General features: G+C 39.9%; 1 protein-coding gene across 1 annotated transcript; it reads left to right on the forward strand.

The window, feature by feature from the left end:
* Positions 1 to 7,735: 7,735 nt before the first annotated feature.
* On the forward strand, positions 7,736 to 8,553 carry LOC108462146 (uncharacterized mitochondrial protein AtMg00860-like). The gene is made up of 2 exons (XM_017762130.1): positions 7,736 to 7,813; positions 7,924 to 8,553. The coding sequence occupies exons 1-2, from the start codon at positions 7,736 to 7,738 to the stop codon at positions 8,551 to 8,553; spliced, it is 708 nt and encodes a 235-aa protein (XP_017617619.1).
* Positions 8,554 to 11,222: the final 2,669 nt, after the last annotated feature.

Raw genomic sequence — 11,222 nt, forward strand, 5'->3', positions numbered from 1 at the left:
GACTGCCTTCAGAACGAGATATGGTCACTATGAGTTCCTAGTGATGCCGTTTGGGCTCACTAATGCCCCTGCGGTATTTATGGATTTAATGAATCGGATCTTCAGACCATATTTGGATCGATTCGTAGTCGTGTTCATTGATGACATCTTGGTCTATTCAAGAAATGAGACCGAACATCTTGAACACCTGCGGTTAGTCTGCAAATTTTACGGGATAAGCAATTATATGCTAAGTTCAAGAAGTGTGAGTTACGGTTAAGAGAGGTTAGCTTCTTGGGTCATGTGGTATCTCGCATCGGGTATTCGAGTCGACCAAATAAAATTTCAGCCATACTTAATTGGAAGCCTCAGAAAAATATTCTTGAGGTTCGAGCTTTTTGGGGATTGCTTTTATTACCGACGATTTGTAAAGGTTTCTCAACGATAGCCACGATGATGACGGTTACTCCAAAAGGATGTTAAGTTCGAATGGATGGAGAAATGTCAAAAAGTTTTGATCAATCGAAAACTTATTTGACCGAAGCCCCAATTTTAGTGCAACCCGAATCGGCAAAGAGTTTGTCATCTATAGGGACGCCTCCTCCTTGGGTTAGGTTGCGTATTGATGCAAGAAGGTCGAGTTGTGGCCTGCGCGTCGAGGCAATTAAAGCCACACGAGAAAAATTATCCGACCCATGATCTCGAATTGGCCGCCATCGTATTCGCCTTAAAGATTTGGCGACATTACTTATTTGGTGAAAGGTGCCATGTGTACTCGGATCACAAAAGTCTCAAATATTTGATGACCCAAAGAGACTTAAATCTGCGACAAAGACGTTGGCTCGAGCCGTAAAGGATTACGAGCTGGTCATTGACTATCACCCGGAAAGGCGAATGTGGTTGCGGATGCCTTGAGTCGTAAATCATTATTCGCTTTATGAGCGATGAGCGTGCACTTGTCATCCGATCCGATAGTGTGTTAGTAGCTGAATTGAAAGCCAAACCACTATTGATACATCAAATTCGAGAAGCTCGAAAAGTCGACGACGAGTTGGTCGCAAAAGCGGGCCGAGTGTGTTCGAACAAGGACTCGGAATTTCAAATCGATGATGACGATTGTTTGAGGTTCAAAAGTCGTCATGTGTTCCAAAGAATTGAACTCATTTCGATAATTCAATGAAGCCCATTGTAGCCAAATGGCAATCCACCCGGGAGTACGAAGATGTACAATGATTTGAAACGTCGGTTTTGGTGGCATGGTATGAAGCGAGACATCTCCGACTTTGTTTCGAGATGTTTAATATGTCAACAAGTGAAAGCGGAACATCGGTGCCTTCGTGATTACTTGACCAATCACGATACCCGAGTGGAAATGGGATCGAGTCACAATGGACTTTGTATCCGGACCGCCATTGTCGCAAGTAAGAAGGATGCGGTTTGGGTCATGGTAGATAGATTGACTAAGTCGGCCCACTTTGTCCCGTCACGTCGGATTTTTCAATGGACAAACTAGCCAATTGTATGTTTCTCGATTGTGAGATTACACGGGTGCCTATTTCCATCGTGTTTGATAGAGATCCGAGATTTACCTCGCGATTTTGGAAAAAGTTGCAAGAACCTTTGGGTACCAAGTTGCATTTCAAAGACCGCCTTTCACCCCCAAACCGATGGTCAATCCGGCGGATAATTCAGATACTTGAGGATATGTTGAGATGTTGCGTCTTGAGTTTAGTGGTTCATGGGAACGGTATTTGCCGTTGATTGAATTCGCCACAACAACAACTTTCAATCAAGTATTAAGATGGCACCTACGAGGCTTTGTACGGTCGTAAATGCCGTACACCATTGTTTTGACCGAGCTTGGTGAAAGCAAGATTTTCGGGTGGATTTGGTTAGAGATGCTGAATGAAAGTGAAAGTAATCCGTGAAAGTCTCAAGATAGCCTCCGATCGTCGAAGTCGTGCGCGGATCTGAAGCGTAAGGATATCGAGTATCGTGGGTGATAAAGTGTTTCTCAAGGTATCACCTTGGAAAAAGATACTCGATTTCTACCGTAAGGGCAAGCTGAGCCCGAGGTTCATTGGGCCATATGAGATATCCGAAGCGAGTCGGTCCGGTGGCATATCGTTTGATTTTGCCCCCTGAACTCAAAAAGGTTCACGATGTCTTTCATGTTTCGATGCTTCGACGCTATAGATCCGATCCATTGCACGTGATTAGTCCATCAGAAATTGAAATTCAAGCTAATATGAGTTATGAGGAAGAACCGATTCGTATCCTATCACGAAGTGAAAGAGTTGCGAAACAAGCGGGTTCCGCTAGTGAAAGCGTTATGGTTCAAGCACGGATAGAAGAAGCTACTTGGGAGACCGAGAACTCTATGAAAGAGCGATATCCAAACCTATTTACCGGTAAGATTTTCGGGGACGAAAATTTCTTAAGTGGGGGAGAGTTGTGACAGCCCAAAATTGACCCTAGTCGGAATGTGGTCTCGGGACCATAAAACCGAGGCATAAAAATAATTAAAAATTTATTTTGATGCCTATAATATGTGTGTGCTCATGTATGACATTTTATGATGATTGATTTAGTGTTATAAAGGTGAATTCCACTAGAAAGGACTTAGTAGTGAACTTTGAAAGTACGATAGGGAAATGTGTGATGACTAATTAAAGCATGCATGCAAAATAATGGACTTGCATGTCAAATTCCCCTTTTTACAAGTGATGGCCGGCCATGACAAAGAGATATGGGCTAAACATGTCATGAAACATGTTTTGTTGGGCATTAGGGAGAAATAATAAACAAATAAGCATGGGTAAGAAAAGACTGAAAAAAAAATATGTGTGAGAGAGTAGCATTCCCCCTTGCCGTGAGTTGAGAAAGAAGGAAGAAAAAATTGTTGTGTTCATCCATTTTCACTTCTTGGCGAAAATACTAAGGAAAAGGGGAGGATTTTTGCTTCATGCTTGGTTTGGAAGAGATCTAGAAGGAGATTTGGCTAAGTTTGCATCAAGATTAAGGTATGTATGAGGTTGTGTTAGGAGTTTCATGCATGTTTTGGTTGCTAACTTGATGTGCATGTTAGCCATGGCTCAAATCTTTGTTATGCCATGGAAATGGTATTTGGCCAAAGTTGTTATGGTGATAAAGCCATTGCATGCTAAGTGTGAAGCTTGATGATGATGCATGCAATGATGGATTGTCTACTCTTGAGTAAGATTTTGAGTTTTCTTTTGTTTAATCATGATTGAAGTTGAAAAGGGCATGATTGTCATATTCGCCATGATGCATTCATGAGCATGGTTCATGCTTCTTGCATGTTAGTTAAAATTTGTGTTTTGGATGGCTATGGACACCTTGAAATTCGGCCATGCTCATATATGTATATATATGTTTGCACATAATGTTTTGGTTATGAAGGAAGTGATGAATATGTTTGTTTAAAGAAGAAGATGTTGAAGAATAATTGTGAAATTGCAAGCACATTCGGCCTAGCACACATATGAGTGCTTGATGCTATATTATAAGTTTTGAGCTACAATATGCAAAGCATTAACTAGTAAAATGCATGCTGTTTTGTGAGGTATTAAGTGCATAATTGGCCTCAACATGTACATGAATATTCGGCCTTGGGTAGCCTATTGAAGGCCTTAGCTTTTCCTTGATGCTCGAATAAATTGTATTGAATTGCTTGATGTAGTATAAAATGTGCATGACCATTGTGTATTCAAGCTAAAGGGTGGCCATATGACCATTTAAACTCCTTGTCATATTCGCCATAAGCTAGCACAATGAGGTTTTAATAAATTGAATTTGTTTGAATTAGCTCAAGAGCTTAGAGGGCCACAATTGGACAAGGGAAGGAGAAAGTGATCGAATAGCCGTAAAAGCCGTTCGACAACATCCGAGGTAAGTCCTCAAGAAGTGACCTTACTTGAATTATGTGGAATGAAATATGGATGTATTGATTATTGATTTATGTGTGTATGAGTATTGAATAATACCGGGCTAAGTCCCGGCGATTATGCTAGTGATTATAATTGTGTTTGAGCCTTAGTAACGAAAATGAAATATGTATGTCCAATGATTATTGATGTATGTGTGCATGAGAAATTGAATGATATCCGGGCTAAGCCCCAAGACAATTATGCTGAAATTATATCCGGGTTAAGACCAAAGGCAATTGTGCTAGTGGCTACATCCGGCTAAGACCAAGGCATTAAATGCGAGACATTCTATCCGGGCTAAGACCAAGGCATTTGTGCACGTGGTTATATCCGGTTATATTCCGAAGAATCTTGGGCTGGAGGTGAGTGTTGGTTGCTGTAATAAATTCAATTAGTACGCTCAAAAAGCCCAAAGAATAAGGTACGTTTATATGTGCATTGGAAAGTCGACATGTTTGAGCAACATTCGCTCCATCGACTAATGAATTTCAGCTATTGAATTGATCGATACTTTGTGAAAGTCTATAATGATGAAGTGTGAAGTAAGAATGACTATGTGAATGAGTATTAATGGAATGATGTATTTGGTTATGTGAATGTATTGCTTTAATTAAAGCTGATTATATTCCTTGAGACTTACTAAGCATAAAAATGCTTACCCGTTGCTTTGGCTCTCTGTTTTATAGATTTATTCGATAGCAATCGGATTCGGGATCAATAAAGTCGAAGTCATCCACACTATCAACGCCTCTATTTTGGTATAAATTTTGTTTGAACTTTGAAATGGCATGTATAGGACTACCCTTGTTGGTTTAAAAATGTGGTGATGTATATGTATACGGCCATGCGAAAATGGCTCGTAAAAGGAAGCATGAACTTAGACTATTTTTGGTTTGTATGTATATATATGGTGTCATGATGTGATTATGGATTGGAAATGGGAATGTTGGTCACATGATCAGCCATTGGTATGGTTAAAATGATCATATATGAACCTATGTATGGCAAGACTAGTTGGTTCATGGAGACTACAAAATAGGTAAGACCTACCTTAAAACAGAAGCTGCCAGCTGCAGTGACGTGAATGTGAAAAATCACCAAAATTTGTAGGAATGGTATTAAATAGTGAATAAGCTATGTAAATGAACCTTGATGAGTCTATTTTCATATGGAAGAAACGAAATGGTCATAGGAGTTACAGGTTAAGAGATATGAAAGCTATTGTGAGACAGGGCCAGAACGGTTTCTGGGTCCCCTGTCGCAACTTTAAAAATTTACTATAAATTATCCAGAAAGAATTAGGAGTCATGCCTTATATTTACAGATTCCATTTTGAGTCTAGTTTCATTAGAAACAAACGACACCAGTATTAAAGCCTTGTAGAGAGATATATTCAAGTTATAGCGCGCGAAGGTCAGAGCAGTTGATCCCTGTAACATGGGCGACTTTAACTAATAAACTGTACCAATTGGCCCGACCAAAAATTCTAGAAATAAATCCATGGATGGATATATGAGTCTAAATTCAGGAAAAATTTACGAAACCAGTTTCCGAGTTTTGAAACCTGAGATATGATTTTTAAGGCGACGGTGACGCAGTTTTCCAGCCTGACTGGAAATGTCAAATTGGTGGGCAAAACATGTGAACTTGGCTTGTTAACCCCTCGTGTCCGACACCGGCGATGGTCTCGGGTTCGGGGTGTTACAATCCCCAAACTTAGGTGGATCGGTGTAACAGAGGACTCAGAGGTGGCCACACAACTACGATTATCTTTGCACATGATTTTAATTATAAGTATTATTAGTTGGGGTATTTTTTTTTGTAATAAGGCCTCATTGGAGTTTATTTTTAATTCAGGATTTTTATTGGGTTTTGATTTACTACTGCTAACAGTAAGAAAAGACGTAAGTTTTCAAAAAGATAAATGTTTTTCAAAGATACCATGAACACGTAACCAGTTTTAAGAGCTTCTGCAAGAAATAACATTTTAAATTAAAAATATATTAATAACGTTTTAATATGAAGAACTTTTTGAAAATGACTCACATTTTGAAAATGAATGACACATCTTAGAATCATCTTTAAGATCACACAAGTGATTAAATAGAAAAGAGGGTTTCAATGACATCACACTTTACGAAAAACACTTCAATGGCCATCGCCAGATTCAGCCATAACGTCCAGGTTGGGTTTGGGGTGTTACATTGGATTGGTGTTGTTTAATGTTGTGTAGGTTGGTGCAAGTAAGGGTGGCAAATAGGCTTGGTAAATAACCTTATTTTTGTTTACACGGTTAGACACACGGGCGTGTGTCTAGACCGTGTGTGACACACGGCTTGCCCTATGGGCGTGTGATCCGGCTGTGTGTCTCCTGTATTGTAAATTTTAGTTTTGAATTGGCCACACGGGTAGAGACAAGGCTATGTTTCTGAGCTGTGTAAAGGACACGGCTAGGGACATGGGCGTGTGCCCAGGGCGTGTGAAGTCTACACCTATTTTAGGGAAAATTATGAAATTAAATCACCTACACGACCTAGCACACGGGCGTGTGCCTTGACCATGTAACCCTAATTTGTTGTTGACGTCACAAACAGAGAGTTACAAGGGCTGAAGACACGGGCGTGTCCCAAGCCACACGAGCGGTGAGACCATACGGTCTACCTACACGGGCGTGTAACCCTCCAAAGCATGAAAATTTTCTAAGCATTGTAAAAATTTTGAAAGTTCTTGGTTTAGTCCCGAAACACTTCTAAAGCAAGTTTTGGGCTTCGTAGGCTCGTTTAAGGGACGATATAAATGTTTATGAAAAGTTCTAAGTTTGAGATGAAATTCATGTCTCGATTTTGAATGTTTGTTTGAGTTTAAGTCTAGTAATGCCTCGTACCCTATTCTGGATCGAATACGGGTAAAGGGTGTTACATGGTAAATAGCCTATTTTTGTCCACACGGGCAGAGACGCAATTACGTGTCTCAGTCGTGTGATATACACGGTCAAGTACACGGCCGTGTGTCCCCTGGTGTTGAAATTGAAATCAAGTCAGTATGCTCCACATGGCCTCACACACGGGCGTGTGACTTGGCCGTGTGGGATGGCCTGGCATAAGGGCGTGTGTGGCCATTTTTAGGGCACACGGGCTAGCCACATGGGCATGTGTGTTGGCCGTGTAACCCAAGTTAGAGATTTACACTAGGTTGGACACGGGCTGAGACACGACCATGTGCTCCCATTTTGAATGTCTACACAGTCTGTGACATGGCGCATCTGGTGGCTGTGTGTTTGGCCACAAGGGCCTGTGTCCCTTGTTTTAAGAAAAAAATTTCTAAGTTTCTTAAAGTTTTATAAATTATCGATTTAGTCCCAAACCACTTTCACAGATGTTTAGGGCCTCGTAGGCTCGTATTAGGGTCAAATTGATTGAGATTGAATGATGAATGTTTGAATTGAGAAAATGTTTGCTAAATGATTGTTTAATTGTTTTATAAGTTAGGTAATGCTCCATAACCCTATTTCGGCATTAAATATAGGTAAGGGGTGTTACAGGCTTATTTAGCATACATTCTAGATACAAAGATGGTAAGTGCAGTGTTAGAAAATATTCGTGTGGTAAAGTAATTTCCCGACGTCTTTCCAGAAAAGTTTCCCAGTATACCTCCAAATCATGAGATTGAATTTAGAATTGAGTTACAACCTAGGACAACACTGGTGTCTATTGCACCCTATTGCACGACATCGAAGGAGCTTAAAGAGCTCAAAATGCAATTACAAGAGTCGCTAGATCATGGCTTTATAAGGCTTAGGTATCGCCATGGGGAGCTTTAGTGTTATTCGTAAAGAGGAAAGATGGGCTGATGAGGCTTTACATCGATTATCGTCATTTGAACAAGTTGACTATAAAGAATAGGTACACATTGCCAATGATTGATGACTTTTTTGATCAATTTAATGGTGCCATTATTTTCTCTATGATTTATCTGATGTTGGGGTTATTATCAGTTGCAAGTAAAAGATGTGGATATTCTGAAAATGACCTTTAGGACTTGGTCCTACGAATTCTTAGTGATGCCCTTTAGACTTGCAAATGCTTTCGCTGCTTTCATGGATCTCATGAACAGAGTCTTCCAGCCTTATTTAGATTATTTTGTGTTAGCCTTCATCGAAAACATTCTAATATACTCCAAGTCTGAGTTGGAGCATGAGAAGCATCTAAGGTTAGTCCTTAAAATCTTGTGTGAGAAAAAGTTGTATGCAAAATTCAGTAAGTGTGAATTTTGGCTCCGAGAAGTAGTGTTTCTTGGCCATGTGGTATATGTTAAGGGTATCCGAGTTGATCCTGAAAAGATTCAGACTATGTTGGATTGGAAGCAGCCTAAGAGTGTTAGTGAGATTCAGAGTTTTCTTAGACTTGTTGGGTATTATCGGAGGTTTGTTTTGGGTTTTTCCTTTATTGCTACACCAATGACAAAGTTGTTGAGAAAGAGTGCGCCATTTAAATTTATTGAGGAAGCACAAGCTAGTTTTGAGAAACTTAAGGCAATGTTAACTCAAGCTCCTGTATTGATCCAACCCGAGCCTAGTAAGGATTATGTGGTCTATAGTGATGCTTCTCATATAGGTCTCAGTTGAGTACTGATGCAAGATAGGAAAGTAGTGGCTTACGACTCGAGACAACTCAAGCCGTATGTGTGCAACTATCATATGCATGACCTTGAATTCTTAGTGGTGGTCTTCGATATTAAGATTTGGAGACACTGTCTTTATGAAGAGAAGTGTATCATCTATACAGATCAAAAGAGATTTAAGTAGCTTCTTACCCAGAAGGAGTTGAATTTGAGACAGAGGTGTTGGACAGAACTTTTGAAGGATTAAGACTACACTATTAAGTACAATCCTTATAAAGCTAATGTCGCGGTTGATGCCTTGAGTAGGAAGGCAATAGGTGAGTTAAGGGCATTGTTTGCTAGTTTGAGTTTGTTTGAAGATGGAGGCTTACTCGCAGAATTACATGTGTGACCTATCTTTTGGATGAGATTAAGTTAAGGCATTTGACTGTTGCAATTTTTTCACGTCATCTAAAACTTATCGAGGAGGGGAAGACTTTGGATTTTGCCTTTAATTCTAAAGGAGTTTTGTGCTATCGTGGGACATATTGTGTACCTTCAGATTTAGAGTTGAGGTAGTCAAGTCTGAGGGTAGCGCATAGTAGTCCTTACGCTATGCACCTCGGAGGGAGTAAGATGTATTGGGATCTTCGCGAGTAGTATTGGTGGCCAGGAACAAAGCATGATGTGACTGACTTTATGGTAAGATGCTTGAGGTGCCAACAAGTGAAGGATAAGCCCCAATTTCCATCTGGTTTGCTCCAACCTATTCAGATTCTTCTATGGAAATGGGAACGTGTTACCACAGACTTTGTGAATGGTTTACGTTTGACACCTTCGAGGAAAGATTCTATTTTGATGATTTTTAATCTATTGAATAAGTCTGCCTGTTTTCTGCCAATGTGTACCAATTATTCATTACAGAAGTTGGCGAGCTTGTATATCTCCAAAATCATGAGATTTCATGGGTACCGGTTTCCATCATTTTTTATGATATCCTAGGTTTACGACTCGGTTTGGGAAGAAACTTCATGAAGTTATTGGTACAAAGTTGAATTTCTGCACCGCCATCCCTAGTTTGATAGACAATCTAAGAGAGTTATCTAGATTCTAGAGGAAATGTCGAGGGGTTGTGTTACTGATTTAAAGAGGAAAGATATCAAGTTCAGTGTCGGTGATAAAGTCTTCCTAAAAGTTTAACCTTGGAAGAAAGTGTTGAGATTTGGTCACAAGGGGATGTTGAGTTGGAGGTTCATTGGACATTATCGCATCATTAAGAGAGTGGGACTAGTGGCATATCAGCTAGAATTACCTTCAGTGTTTGATCATGTCTAAGGCGTATTTCATGTGTCCGTGCTGAGGCGATACCGATATGACCCTTTTTATATAGTTCCGATTGAGGAGATTGAAGTTCATCCAGATTTGTCATTTGAAGAGGAACTGATACAGATCCTTGATCGAGGGGTTAAAGTTTTGTGAAGGAAGTGGACTTGTCAAAGTTTTGTAGACGAACCACCTAATGAGGCCACTTGGGTACCAGAAGATGTGATGCCACAACAATATCCTCACCTTTTCCTATCAAGTAAATTTCGATGATAAAATTTTTATATGGAGGATAGAGTTGTCACATCCCATATATTTTATTTATTTTGTTCAAACGAATGAGAACAAGGGAATTAATTGCCTGGTGGTTTAGTGGTTACTTAGCTATCATAGTGGTCTAGGTTTCAAGCCTCATTATTCACACACTTGCATTTAATTTTTTTGACAATTTTTCTCATGCTTAATGAACATTGCCATCCACCTATTGCACCATAATTAGGAGGATTTGTTTCCTCCTTTTGAAGGTCAAACTTACCATAGTTAGGGGGTACATGATCCCATTTTTACTCATTGTCCCCTCTCTTGCCATAACCTCACATCTTACCATTTTGTGTGATACATTGAACCTAGCCAAGGTTGACCATGCATTCCACCCTTGCATTGTCGTCCATACTCGTTGTCCCTTTCATTTTCATCCATTTTTCATTTTCTTTTCTCTTTTCTTTTCTCTCCATTTGCCATCAACCACCACCACTCCTTTAATCATTTGTTTCTTCCTCTACCGAGACCCAAACCTCCTTCCACTATCACTACCTCACGTAGGCACCGCACCTCCACTCTTCTCACCTCCCTCCTTCCACCGCCGTCGTGGTCACTGTCATATGCCACTGCAAGTCCCTTTCTTCCTTTATTTTTGTGTAATATTATTACTTTTACTCTTTTCTTCCCCTCTTTTTAGTTGACCTTATAACTCCTCCACCATTCGACGGTTATTTAGCCACTGTCTAATAGAGCTCCACCATCGCCAGACCACCACTGAGCCGTCATGTGGCAGCCCTAATTTGGCCCTAGTCGAAAAGTGGTTTCGGGATCACAAAATCGATTCATAGAAATAATTAAATGTTATACTCTGTGTTTATTATATGTGAAAGTGCATGTGTGAAAATTTCATGCTTTGATTTTGTCATTTGAGAGTAAAATTATGAAATAGGACCTATGTGAAAATTTCTAAAAATGCTATAGGCCAAATTGTAGTGGGCAAATAATTTGTAGTGTAAAATGGGAGGATTTGCATGTCAAACTCCCATTTTATGTGTAGTGGCAGCCATGATGTTGGTGGGAAGCAACATGTGCATTAGATAATAATAATTT

The sequence above is a fragment of the Gossypium arboreum genome, chromosome 13 (assembly GCF_025698485.1).
Source record: "Gossypium arboreum isolate Shixiya-1 chromosome 13, ASM2569848v2, whole genome shotgun sequence".
NCBI classification, from domain to species: domain Eukaryota; kingdom Viridiplantae; phylum Streptophyta; class Magnoliopsida; order Malvales; family Malvaceae; genus Gossypium; species Gossypium arboreum.